Here is a 14,066-nt window from a genome sequence, read left to right on the forward strand (position 1 = left end):
TGCAATAAACATTTGCATGCATGTGTCTTTATGGTAGACTGATTTATATTCCATTGGGTATGTACCCAGTAACAGGATTGCTGGGTCCAGTGGTGGTTCTATTTTTAGCTCTTTGATGAATCATCACACTGCTTTCCACAATGGTTGAACTAATTTACATTCCCATCCCCAGTGTGTAAGTGTTCCCTTTTCTCAGTAATCTCATCAGTATCTGTTGTTTTTGACTTTATAATAATAGCTATTCTGACTGCTATGAGGTAATATCTCATTGTGGTTCTGATTTGCATTTCTCTAATGATCTGTGGTATTCAGCATTTTTTCATATGCTCATTGGCTGCATGTATGCCTTTGAAAAGTGTTTGTTCATGTCTTTTGCCCAGGTTTTAATGAGGTTGCTTTTTTTCTTGTAAATGTATTTGTAAAAGTTCCTTATAGGTGCTGGATATTAGGCCTTTGTCACATGCAGCATTTGCAGATATTTTCTCCCATCCTGTAGGCTGTCTATTTACTCTGTTGATAGTTTCCTTTGCTGTGCAGAAGCTCTTAAGTTTTATTAGATTCCATTTGACAGTTTTTGCTTTTGTTGAAATTGCTTTTGGTGTCTTTGTCATGAAACCCTTGCCCATTCCTATGTCTGGAATGGTATTGCTTAGGTTGTCTTTCAGGGTTTTTACAGTTTTGGGTTTTACATTTAAGTCTTTAATCCTTCTTGAGTTGAATTTTGTATATGGTGTAAGAAAGGGGTTCAGTTTCAATCTTCTGCATATGGCTAGCCAGTTATCCCAGCACAATTTATTGAAAAGGAAGTCCTTTCCCCATATCTTGTTTTTGTTCATTTTGTCAAAGATCAGATGGTTGTGGGTGTGTGACCTTATTTCTGGGCTCTTTATTCTGTTCCATTGGTCTATGTGTTTGCTTTTGTACCAGTACCACGTTATTTTGGTTACTGTAGCCTCATAGTATAGTTTGAAGTTGGGTAACATGATGCCTCCACCATTTTTCTTTTTTCTTAGGATTGTTGCTATTCTGGATCCTTTTTGGTTCTATATGAATTTAAAATTGTATTTTCTAGTTCTGTGAAGAATGTTACTGGTAGTTTGATAGGAAAAGGATTGAATCTGTAAATTGCTTCGGGAGGTATGGCCATAGTAATAATACTGATTCTTCCTATCTATGAGCATGTAATGTTTTCCCATTTGTTTGTGTCATCTCTGATTTCTTTGAGCAGTGTGTTGTCATTCTCATTGTAGAGATCTTTCACCTTCCTGGTTAGCTGTATTCCTAGGTATTTTATTCTTTTTGTGGCAATTGTGAAATTACATTCCTGATTTTTGTACATTGATTTTGTATTCTGAAACTTTGCTGGAGTTGTTTATCAGCTGAATGAGTTTTTGGGCAGAGACTATAGGGTTTTCTAGATATAGAATCATGACATCTGCAAATAGAGATAGTTTGACTTCCTCTCTTCTTATTTGGATGCTCTTTATTTCTTTCTGTTGCCTGAATGCTCTGGTCAGGACTTCCAGTACTATGTTTAATAGGAGTGGTGAGAGAAAGCATCCTTGTCTTAAGCCAGTTTTCAAGTATTTTCCTCATTCAGTATGATGCTGGCTGTGGATATGTCATAGATGGCTCTTATTACTTTGAGGTATGCTTCTTCAATACCAAGCTTATTAAGAGTTTTTAACATGAAGGAATGTTGAATTTCATCAAAAGCCTCTTCTGCATCTATTGAGATAATGATGTGGTTTTTGTCTTTAATTCTGTTTATGTGATGAGTAACATTTATTGATTTGCTTTTATTGAACCAAACTTGCATCCCAGGGATGAAGCCTACTTGGTCACAGTGAATTCTACCTCTTTATAGTTGAATGACATTAGAAAAACTACTTAAATTATTCAAAACTGTTTCCTCTTCTGCAAATGAGAAATGCATGTAAGGCAAAGACTTCGCAAGTGACATGTGAATGTTACACGCATCATTTTAAAAGAACCAATTTCCAGAACCTCAACATAAATATATAACTAAATTAGTATGCTGGAGAAAGTATCTATGACACCTTTTCACAATTGCCTGTCTTTCATTTTTCAAAATAAATGTGTACTTCTCACCCCTTCAAATCTTACTAGAGTACATTGCCCCGAGGTGAAAAATCTTCATCATGATTCAAAATCTTGACATTTGGAAACCCTTCTTTAATCAAGAAATAATAAGCAGGGTCTTTCTTTAAGAAGCTTTTCTTAACTACAGGCACTGTTTTTCAGCATATCTCCAGAACTTATTCATCTTGCATGACTAAAACTAACAGATAGTCATTTAACAAGTCCTAGTAAAGTATTTTTGGAGGGCATCCCAGAAATTGAGAAAGTGAATGATTGTAATGATTGTGTAACAACTCCTTTTGCATGTCCAAATGTTTCAAATACTTCAATTTCAATAAAGATGTAAAGGACCTAAGGGACTTGTAAGCTAATAAATCATTTACGATACTTTTTTGATGATAGATAACTGATGTTATTTTTGGCATGCAATGCAGGAGGAACTCCAAGAATTGAGTGACATCAATTTAACACAATTTATTCAAGTCCCATGTACATACTCATATGAAGAAGGTTTTCAGCACTAAAATCCATAAAAGTGAAAAAAGGAAACAAAATTGATGTTGTATGCTATCTTAACCTAACAATGAATAATACAAATCCATGGACATATGAACTAATTAACAATGCATCTTATTAAGAGATGAATTTTCAACAGTATTTTTATGTGTAAGAAAGTATCAAAATGTATAACATGCATGACAAATTATATACAAATAGGAATTGTGATAATAACTCAGTCTAGTAGCAACTTTGGTCACAGAACATTTAAAAATTAATTTCAATTTTTATCCACAATTTTTGTAGTGGAAAAGTACAATTCTGTGATCAACAGAAGGCTTTGGAAAAAAAATATATTGCATTAGAATAGAATTATGTAGTGGAAGCAGAATAGAAGAGGACTAAAATAAGAAGCCACCAAAATTTCTGTAATGAAAAAGGTGCTTGATAACAAATGGATACTAAAAACATTTGTGATAATATTTAGATTTTAGTGGGTATATTTGAAACTGATACAATGATTTTATTTTAAAATGTCAATACAGTATTATGAATTACCATCTTTTAAAGTCTTGACAAAACAATTTAGATAGCCATTTAAAAATCAACGAGGGATTCGTAAATTTTCCTCTTTTTTTTTCTTTTAGGGGTTAAATGAGCAACAGTGTTTGAAGATCATGATTCAGTTAGTAGATGTTAAATGTTTTCCCTTTGTTCACATATCATTTGTATTGGAGAGAGTATCTTAAAATGGGGCTAGGGAAAAGAAGAAGAGAAAGATACGATCTTATAACAATAGCAGATATTGATCACAATCCTTATCTTGAGAATTCTTGGCTACTGTCTACATTTTTTGAGTATTTCTAAGGAACACAACACACTGACTTTGGGGGTTTGTGATGCTTCGCACCAATAGTCTAATTTTATGTGTGTTACAATCATGATAGACTGGAAAATGCACTATCAGGGCTGAATACCTATCTCATGCAAAAGGAAATGGAACAAACTAGCCTAATTTAGGCAACAGTTACAAATTCTCCAGCTTAAGTTGATGGAACCAGTGTCAACATGCTAGCAATATTCCTTCATAAAAAGCCAATGGGAATACATAGTACAAATTCCTTATACCTTACAAATCCATTATTACGTACCACTGAGGATATTTTGGGGGAAAAAAATCAGCCAAACTCTGCTTACAGAACAAGATTTCCAAATGTTTTGGTTTTCATTCAAGAATTTCTAGAGCTCATTGTCCTCTCTCTTTCCAAATAAATGATATAATATTTACACAGGAAAATGTGTGTATGTGTGCAGGGTAGGGGTGGGGATTTGTGTGCATATACTTACATGTATAATAAGATACTCCCAAATAAATATTCCAGTGTTTCTATTTCGAAAGTGTTTCCTCCTTGTATGAAAATAACATAGCTGGAGCTTTGGCTCAAGTTATCTGGCCCTCAGCCTTGGCCTCTATCCAGCTATAATGTTCAATCTGCCAATCATGCCTAACTCATTGAAATATAGTCAATCTCTGCAAAAGGGCACTGTCCTCAAGATGCCTGTTGTCTCTATACTTTGTATCTCTCAAATTCCTCCAGGGGAAATTCAGAAATCCAAGCAACTGCTTGGATTTACAAGAGTTCACCGACTACTCTCAATGTGATTTGATGATCTATGCATCTTAAAATGACTAATCTAGGAAAGCAACCACATGGTTTATTTGATTTGTTGTTAGCAAAGGTTAATCAAATGTAAATATTTTGGTTTTAAATAAATTAAAAGCATTTTTAAAATTTCTTACCTAGCACCTTTGTGCTAGAAATCTTGTGGTGCTCAAGGCAAATGTGAAAATCTTGCAATTGCCTAAGATTTCAGTAATGAGTTCTGTTCCATTTAAAATTCGGATATTAAAGTTTGCTTCTTACTGACATCCTTTTTCTTGAGCACTTACTTATTACGGGCTCTGAAGACAAGCAGTGGGGACACCAAATGAATTAGAAAGTCACTGCCTGTTAGCAACGTTTATGAAGTAGGAACAAAGACAATAGCTAGGTGTGATGGGAAAGGGAGCCAGAAAAAGCATGAAGAAAGATCCAAGGAATGAAATAGCATAAGAGCTGCAGAAAACTAGAACTAGTTCAAGCTCTCAACTCAAAGAATAAAGGAGAGGTCAAGTCATGCAAAGCCTTTATACCATGCAAAGGAGCCTGAACTTTATTGTATGAGTGGGTCATAATTCAAAAACATTCAATAGAGTACAGTATGACCAGATTTAAATTTTATATAACTCATTCTGTTCTTTTCTTTCTGAGTATTATGTTGAACAATATGAAGATGCTACTTTGAAAGTTTAAAATGATCAAATATTGATGATAAATATTGATGATATTATAAGGGACAAACTAATACTTAACAGATTTTGAAGGTATATATATAAATATTTAAATATACATATAAACATATATAAATTTAAATACATATTTAAATAAAAAATCCTTCATGAACTTGCTAGTCACCCTTGCAAGAGGGGCCATGCTAATTTTCCCTGTATCATTCCAATTTTAGCATATCTGCTGCCAATGCAAGCATAAAAATTATATTCTTAATTGTGAGTCTGTTTGTTAAATTTCTATCCCTATGGTTAGACTATAGATTGTGCAGCCAGAAAACTCGAGCTCATATCCCAGCTTTATTAGCTGTGTGACCCCTCGACAAATTGCTTAAGTTCTCAGACTTTCAGTTTCCTTATCTATAAATGAAAAAACGCTCCAGAGAGTTATTGTAAAGATTATGTGAGTTAATATAATCAATGCTTAGAAAACTGTCTGGCATGTAGTAAGCACTATTTAATATTAGCTACTACTATTATTATTATCAGTTATTGCTATCATCATCCTCATCCTCATCCTCAGTATCCAAATGCCTAGGTGAAAGGTAAAGGATGATGAAAGTTATACTAGTAACAGAAGTAGAAATGTAAGTAACACCTTCTTTTCATTAGATCCACAGTTTTGCAATACTGTTCCTTTAGCTGAAGTTTAATAACTAAACCCAGAATAATATTTTCTCCATCCTCTAAATCTAATTATGTGGTGTTAAAATACCAGACCTGCATTCCTGAATCATCCAAAATATTTGCAGTAAATGAAACTGAGTTATGTATGGTTTTTTTTTTTTTTTTAAAGAAAACACAGCAAAATACCAATACTTTTGTAAAACATTGATTGATTTACCACAAGAAAAGTATTGATATCCAGTATTCCTGTTTTTCTCCATTTCTGGTTTCTTAAGGAGTAATGTAACATCAAGAGAAAAGAATAAGAACGACAAGACCACCAGCTAAAAGCACATGATTAATCTGAAACTAATTCATTGAAGTTTTGAGTCAAGAGAAATTATAAATCAGTTCAAATATATCATGTATTATAAAACCGAACTCTTTGACAGACTATTACTTGTCAGTGATTTCTAACAAGTACCTCTAACAAGGACTTGTATTCAAGTTAAGATTTTCATGACATGGAACAGATCTACAATTATTACAATCTTTTTTGTGCATCAGGATCTTCTCCATGAAGTAGCTGCTAACTGTGACAGTGGCATTCATTTCAAGGGAAGCCACTGCCTCGGCCACAGATTTGAGAGGTCATTGTTAGAAGACAAAGTTAACCCAGACCACCAATCTCCTAGAACAACGAGAAAGAAAGAGAAGACCACAGTAATATCATGATGGTCAGCTTTCTTTGGTCTCAAGGGTACCCTGTGAGATAGCCTTGGCCTGGAAATTGGGAGACCTTAATTCTACTTCAGCTCTGTCACAAATTTACTATATGATGATGGGATGGGACTTCCTCATCTTTCGAATGAATGATGGGGAAAAACCCTTACGGCCATTTCTAATATTCTACTTGTCCATGAAACTAACAAATATAACTTGTCTCAGCATCTGTCCTTATCCTAATCAAGGCAAATAACCTCTACTTTTTTTCTTAATTTATTATTATTTTTTCAACTTGTCATTGACTTGAAGCTTAATAACGTCTGCTTTCTTCAACATTCTATGGCACATTATTCCTCTGCTTTCTCCCATCTAATATTCTTACTTTTCACTGGATACTCATCAGATTAAAAGTGTATTCCACCTTTAGCAGGTGCAAGAGCTCTTTGCTATGGCCTGTGCACCAGCATGCACTGATGAATGCATAGCATAATACTCCTAGTCTAGCCTAGAACAGAATTCATAAGATATATGGTTGTCACTTACTTCATACTTGAAGTAATTATCTTAATGCTCATTCATTAGCTTTCTCATGACATTTATATTATCTCAAAATAATGGTTAATAATAAAATCCACCCCTGGTTGAGAATTGATATGCCACATACCATCCTATGTATTCTAAGTATATTCTCTATTAACCCAACCAGTTTTGCACACACATACACACATGCAATCTATATATATATCTACATACATCTATATACATACTACATATTACACTGACACATATCTATGTCCATAGACATGCATATATATGCATGTATACATGTACAAAATTATACTATAATTTAAGCCCATTTTACAGAAAAACTCAGAACAGAAGAAATTAAGTTGCTCATAGCCATGTGGTTTGTAATTGGCAGAGGTTGAATTTAAGCCAGCTCTTTCTGTGTTGTGAAACATTTTAAACACAGTTCAGTGTCTGTTGTCTCTGAGAAGCAATGTATATAAAATGTTATTTTCAAACATGGGGGAAAACAGCAGTATGATATCTTGAAAATAACATAGGACTTAGAGAAAAGTGTCTGGGGTTCTTCCCGGGGTTCTGCTGATGGTTGGATGTGTTATCTTGAGCAACATACTCATCTTTCCTGAGGCCTCAATTTCCTCTTGTAGAATGAGGGGTTTAGAGCAGATAATCTCTAGGGTTACTTCTGGATCTAAAAAGGAATGATTTCCTTCTGAAAGGCATTGTTTCTGCAATGAAGTAAATACTCAGAATTCCAACTATTCAGAATGAAATTTAACGTCCTCTCCTTAAGTAATAAAACAGCTATGGTCTAGTCATCCTTCAGATCTCAGCTGTCTAATTTGAAACTTCTGTATCATCTGTTCTTCATACTATGGGCATTTTAAAATAAAATGTAATAACACATAACATTATTGGCAATTACAAACTGATTTTTGCAGTAGACTGTAAGTCCCAAGAAGGGAGTGACCATATCTGTCTGCTCACTATTAAATACCTACCTCATGCCTAGCAGCAGACTTGGTGTAGAGAACATCCTCATTTATTTACCAAATGGATTTTAAAGGGGCTCGCTACTTCCAGGTTTTTGGTCCTGGATGACGTATAGCTAAGATTTCTTTCTGCCTTTCTGAAAGGAGAGTCTGGTCATGAGTCCTTCATGCCATAGGAATGATATAATTTCTTTTCTCTTAGCTCCTACTATTCCAGAGAAGCCAGTGATCAGTACTGCCTCCTACAGCTACACAAAGACACAGGCACCTCTTGGAGTTCCAGTTCCACTTTTCCTAATCTCTTAGAAATATTGAAGATGACCGTATGAAAATTTGTGTTGATGCAACTCTATATAATTTAAATCTTGTATGTAAGAAAGCATCACTGAGTATCAGTAGCTAAGGCTTACTAATTTAAGGGCAGGGATGGATAAACTAATCCTTATGTGCCTGGTGTTCTTGGCTAGAACCAACAGCAGAAGTGCTCCAATCCCCTCTACTGATGCAGTAATGACAGGCCCACCCAACTACATACATTTCACGGACTGCTGTGCCTTTCATCCTGTAATGTGTTACTGGTAGTAGACAAGGCTACTTGGGTAACTGGGGGCAGTGGTTTTGTGAACTGCCCCTTCTTTCTTCCTGCTGCTTGTCCCCTGGGATGCAAAGTTCTAGTGCTGTGGAACAGCAAGAGACACAGCACAGAGTGGCTGAGGCTGTAGTCAGCCACAGGCCAGTGGCTGGCTGGCAAGGAGTAGTTCAGTCTAGGACCACACGGAAAGCAGACATGCTGACTACAGCATCCAGCAAGGAAAATGAGCTCTTCTGCCTGGGTTTGGTGGGCTAGGATGGGGGAGTAAGGAAGGGGGGTTGGAGAGAGTGCCAAGCTGGGCTGTTGATGAGAGTGTGGGAAGATTCAAAGGGAAGGAAAAACAAGGGGAGGCACTTTGCCAACTCAGAGGCAGTTGAGCTGATCCCCTCCCAACCCCCCACCCTTTTTCTGCTTAAGTGAGAAATCCTGCTGGGTGGGGTGGGAGCAGGGCCAAGAAAGGAGTGATTCTGCTGGGTGAGCATGGATGGTTGGACCCAGGAAGGAGGTTTCTGCCAGCTGGGATCAAGGCCAGAGGAAGCAGGAAAAATTAAGGGAAAGGAGATGAGAGGCAACAAGAATAAAAAAGAGTAAAAGAAAGACACAAGAGGAAATGTCCCAAGGGAAGAAGGAAAGAAGAAGGAAAAAAGAAAGGAGAAAAGAAGAGAGAACCTTTCAGACAGGGAAACTCATTTCTGTGTAGAGAGCAGACCCATCTACAAAATGCCAGAATAAAATAATGTTCACATGAAACAAGCAATGAATGACCACATGGTACAAAATACAGGAAACCTAGCTTTCCTAAATTTTCCTTGTGGGTGTTAATTTCCATGGGAATACAGTTTTCCTAACAGCAAATAATGAAAGAACTGCAAACTATAAACAAAAGTTGCTCTTTAGGTAAAAAAAAGATCCAACAAATGCTATTCAATACAGAAAAACTATGTACTACTTCAAAATATTAGATTTTCTTAAAATATAATGTAGAGCACAAGATTCCTAAGTTTCCCTTCTTGCCTCTCTAATAAGATATAAAAATATAAAGATCTTCTTATGAGAAAACCTAGAGAGGGAAAAATTACAAATGTCAATGAAGTAAATCCCATTCATTATTATTTTTTAATTGATGTATAATAACTATCCATATGCATAGGGTACAGTATGATATTTTAAAAGTATGTATATAATGTGTAATGGTCATATTATGACAATTACCATATCTGTCACTTCAATTATCATTTCTTTGTGTTGGGAACATTCGAAATCCTCTCTTCTAGCTATTTGAAGATGTATAATAAATTATTATTAACTACAGTCACCCTACAGTGTTACAGAACATTATAACTTATTTCTCCTATCTAGTAGTAATTTTGTATCTTTTACTCAACGTCTCTCCATCCCCCATACCTCCTACCGTTCCCAGCCTCTAGTAAGCACTCTTTTCTTTTCTACTTCTGTGAGATCAACTCTTAAAAATTTCCACATATGAGTGAGAACATATGGTATTTGTCTTTCTGTGCCTGACTTATTTCACTTAACCACTCCAGACTCATCCACGTTGCCAAGAATGACAGGATTTCATTCTTTTTTTATGGCTGAGTAGTCTTCCATTGTGTATACAGACCACATTGTCTTTATCTGTTCTTCCATTGAATAGACCCTGAGGTTGATTCCGTATCTTGGCTATTGTGAATAGTGGTACAAGAAACATGGATGTGCAGATGTCTCTTTGACATACTGATTTCCTTTCCTTTGAATATCTGCCCAGTAGTGGGATTGCTGGATCATATGGTAGCTCTCTTTTTAATTTTTTGAGGAACCTCCATATTGTTTTCCATAATGGCTATGCTAATTCACATTCCCACCAACAGTGTTTAAGAGTTCCTCTTTCTCTCCATCCTTGCCATCATTTGTAATTTTCTGTGTTTTTGATAATAGCCATTCCAAATCCATTTTGAAGTGATGGCAGTTTTAGAACTTTCTGATGCACTTTGGTGGAGGCTCCTGAAGAGTTTAAAAAGCCATCAAGTGAACGATGCGTTGTTTTTTTTTTTTTTTGTGACAATCTTGCCAGTTACATGTGGCATGGCGCCAAGAATTCCACTGGTTTTGATCTCATAGTGACACTGAGGCATATTTTGGTTTATGTGCCTAGAGGACAGATTTGGCTGTTTTATTAGACTAATTACAAAGACTCCAAATCTTTCTCCCCCCAGTTCTGAACCTAGGCTTCAAGGGGCCTTACAAGCCTCCATTCTTCTTCTTGGAACCCTGCCGTCCCCACCTGAACAAGCCTGGGCTAGTCTGATGGAGCATAAAGGACAGCCTTGTTGTCCTAGACAAAGCCATTTTAGATCAGACTATTGTCAGACACCCAAACACATAAGAGAATCCAGCTGAGATCAGCCAGCAGCCTACTCACCTCACCGCTGACGGCAAATAAATGAGTCAGCACAGCTGAAGCCCCAAGAGCTGCCCCACTGACCCCACACACTTATGAGCAATAACAAGCATGTATTCCTTACAGCCATTGCATTTTAGAATCGTTTGTCACACAGCAACAGACACTGTTATACATAGAGTGGAGACTCACCTGTGCATTCATACTGCAGACCTTTCCCATAATACCCCTTTTCACAGATGCACTCAAAATGGCCTGTGTGTGTCCCACACTTGCAGCTTGCCATTCGGTCACAGCAGTCCTTGCCTTCGTCACAAAGATATGAGCAGTGGACCATGTCATCTTGAATAAAACTCCCAGAAGGTAGATCTACAAATAACATGACAGAGGGCGATAAAAAAATGTGTCACAGTTGAATGTTACATTCTCTAGTCATTAAAATTTAAGTGCAAGCTGGAGAAAATATCTTTCCATATCCGTCTAATTCCCAACTGCTTCCTGCTCCCACCCAAATACGAATGTGTGTTATTTCTACTAGTGCACTCTGGGAATTCATTGCAGCCAGTTAAGTTATTCCAGTCTGGGACCTCATCATAAGTTCTCAAGGCCATGCAGGGTCAGGCAGAAATTAAGTACTTTAGTGAGGAATCTCCAGATGCTGCAGGAAGCAGTGCAGTCGGTTCTGCAGGTCATTCCCCCGGCTTCCAAAGCAGCGGCATTCCACTGCCTCTGGGTGAGGTCAGACCCCAGCAACCAGATTCCCCAAATCCTTGTTCCAATGAGAAACAAAGCCACCATCCTGATCACTGCACAAAGATGTTAATTGTGAGCCACCAACTTCGGAATAAACACCATCACTTCTATGGTATTTGAGTAGGTAAATAAAGACCATTCTTATTACTTGAGCCGTGCTCTGAAGTGAGGCATCCTGGAAATGCAATAACTCAGGCAGACCTGTTTAGAAAGTGACTCGACAGGGTGGGGTAAGGTTGAATATGATTGACCCAGAATGGATGGCCTAAAATCAGACAAACAGTATGTCCTTTATTCTTTTCAAGAAGTTTGAAAGTTGTAGACTAAATTCCAATACTAGGTCCATGGGGCTCTAAGCCCAGATATGATGGGCTCATAGTAGGAATTTAAGTGGGTAAGTTCCAGCAAGACACATGGGCTGCAATTGGACACCTGGGAAGGAGACTGGTGGTAAACTCAAATATAGAACATCTGTCTCACCTAGATAGGGGCAAAGCAAAGGGAAGACTACAGCCCCAACGGAAAGAACCCAGCGCAACCAGGTACCCTGGTGAGCTCCTTCCAATAGACTGTGGTGTAGGTAAAAGATCTGTAACACATGTCCCCAGGACTTAGCTCTGAGACACTGGACTACAGGTTTCTTTGGCAGTAAAGCAAGTCACGGAGCAAGGAAAACCTAGTTGTCCAACCTAGGTAATATAGTGAGACCCTGTCTCTACAAAAACAATAACAATTTAAAAAAAATTAGCTGGGCATGGTGGTACACGCCTGTTGTCCCAGATACTTGGAAGACTGAGGTGGGAGGATCCCTTGAGCCTGGGAGGTGGAGGCTGCAGTGAGCTGTGATCATACCACTGCACTATAGCCTGTGTGACAGAATGAGACCCTGTCTCAAAAAGGGTGAGAAGCAGAGAAAAACATAGCTGTCAAGACTAGTATACTAGTATTCAGGTCTGAAAGGGAGATAAGTGGAGGAGGTACAAACAGGGAAAGTTATTATTCTATAACCTATGTCTATTGAGAATGGCCAGAAACATGAACAGTAGTGAAACCCAAAGTGGATCCATCTAAATTGAAAGTAGCTGCAGTGAACACAGAGGCAGGGGAAACGAGGCTCATTTCCTTTCATCTGATCATGTCTTTCCAGTAAAAACAGGGTTTTACTTACTAAACCTAGAAACTCAACTAAAGTATTACACATTTTAGATATTAGTTTAGTGTAATAAATGTGGTGTCTTCTAAAACCCTATTGCATTATGGCAACCAAAACCCTTTCGTTGTTGACTCTAGTTTTCTGGGTCAACTTCCATCAGGACAGAAGTCCCCAGTCCTAGAAGACAGAGGGACGACAGGAGTTGAAATTTGTTGACAGCACTCATAATTTCATAATCCCATCTGGCAACACCCACTAGCTCCAACTGCAACCCCCCCGTTTTCCCACTTAACATATCACTTTCCTTGGAGAAAAGGGGAAACAAAGGTAGTCAGTTACTGAACTTCTTCGGTGTGCTAGATACTATATTGGTGATGTTGTAAATATTTTATTTAATCCTCCTGAAAACCTCTGTGATACATATAATAATATTTTCCATTCTTAATGGAGAGAAAATTGAAGCTCATAGTGGTTAAATAAATTGCCTAGGGTAATTAATAACAAATAATAATTTATGTTAATAAATAATAAATATCAGTAATAGTAGACAGTTGAGTGCTGAGTATAATAAGCCATCAGGAACTTTCTCATCACTTTATATGTATTAACCCATTTAATCCTTGTAATAATTCTATGAAGTAGGTACTATTCTCATTTCCTATTCTATTTACAAGAAACCTAAGGAATATAAAAGATAAATGATATGTAAAAACAAAACAAACCAAAAACCAAAAATCTCAGCTAGTAGGTAACAAAATTGGGATTTAAATCCAGACATTCTGGATTTTTAAGGCTTAGTTGTTAAAAATTAGATTTCATTAAGTTGCAGGCCCAGAACTTAAATCCAAACCTGGTTAAACCCAAATCCATACTTTATTTCCCATACTCAGTTTCTTGCTGCTTCTAAGCCCTGTCCTAAGTCCTTGCTCACTTCACTAAAATCCTAGCCTCCAAAAACTTTGGCCAGCATCATCCCTCAGAGAGATCAATCTTTTTTGCTTTAAGCATGGTGGCTCATGTCTATAATTCTAGCACTTTGGGAGGCCCAGGTGGGAGAACTGCTTGAGCCCAGGAGTTTGAGACCAGCCTGAGCAACATAGCAAGACACCATCTTTATTACATTTTTTTTTTTTTTAATAAACTCCAGTAGAGCTAACCTACCTATTATGAACATCACTAATTTCCTAGAACTCATGTTGCCATGGTTTTCCCCTCAAACCGATTCTTTAACATGGATACCTGCGAGGATCAAGCCTAATTTGCCACATCACTTTAATCTGAGGCTAGATTTTCTGTGATCTCTTCCTAGTCTGTGTTTTCTTATCCTA

At 37.1% G+C, this 14,066-nt stretch overlaps 1 protein-coding gene and 1 non-coding gene across 2 annotated transcripts in view; both read right to left on the reverse strand.

The window, feature by feature from the left end:
- The window catches only part of SVEP1 (sushi, von Willebrand factor type A, EGF and pentraxin domain containing 1), a 226,247-nt gene that overhangs the window by 179,355 nt on the left and 32,826 nt on the right, over nt 1–14,066 (reverse strand). The window contains exon 3 of the mRNA XM_007968447.3: nt 11,025–11,201. Coding sequence (XP_007966638.3) covers nt 11,025–11,201 — 177 coding nt within the window. The remainder of the gene's footprint in view (nt 1–11,024; nt 11,202–14,066) is intronic.
- LOC119619263 (U6 spliceosomal RNA) lies at nt 5,083–5,186 on the reverse strand. The gene has a single exon (XR_005235663.1). It is a non-coding gene; the product is annotated as a U6 spliceosomal RNA (small nuclear RNA).

The sequence above is a fragment of the Chlorocebus sabaeus genome, chromosome 12 (genome assembly GCF_047675955.1).
Source record: "Chlorocebus sabaeus isolate Y175 chromosome 12, mChlSab1.0.hap1, whole genome shotgun sequence".
Lineage (NCBI taxonomy): Eukaryota > Metazoa > Chordata > Mammalia > Primates > Cercopithecidae > Chlorocebus > Chlorocebus sabaeus.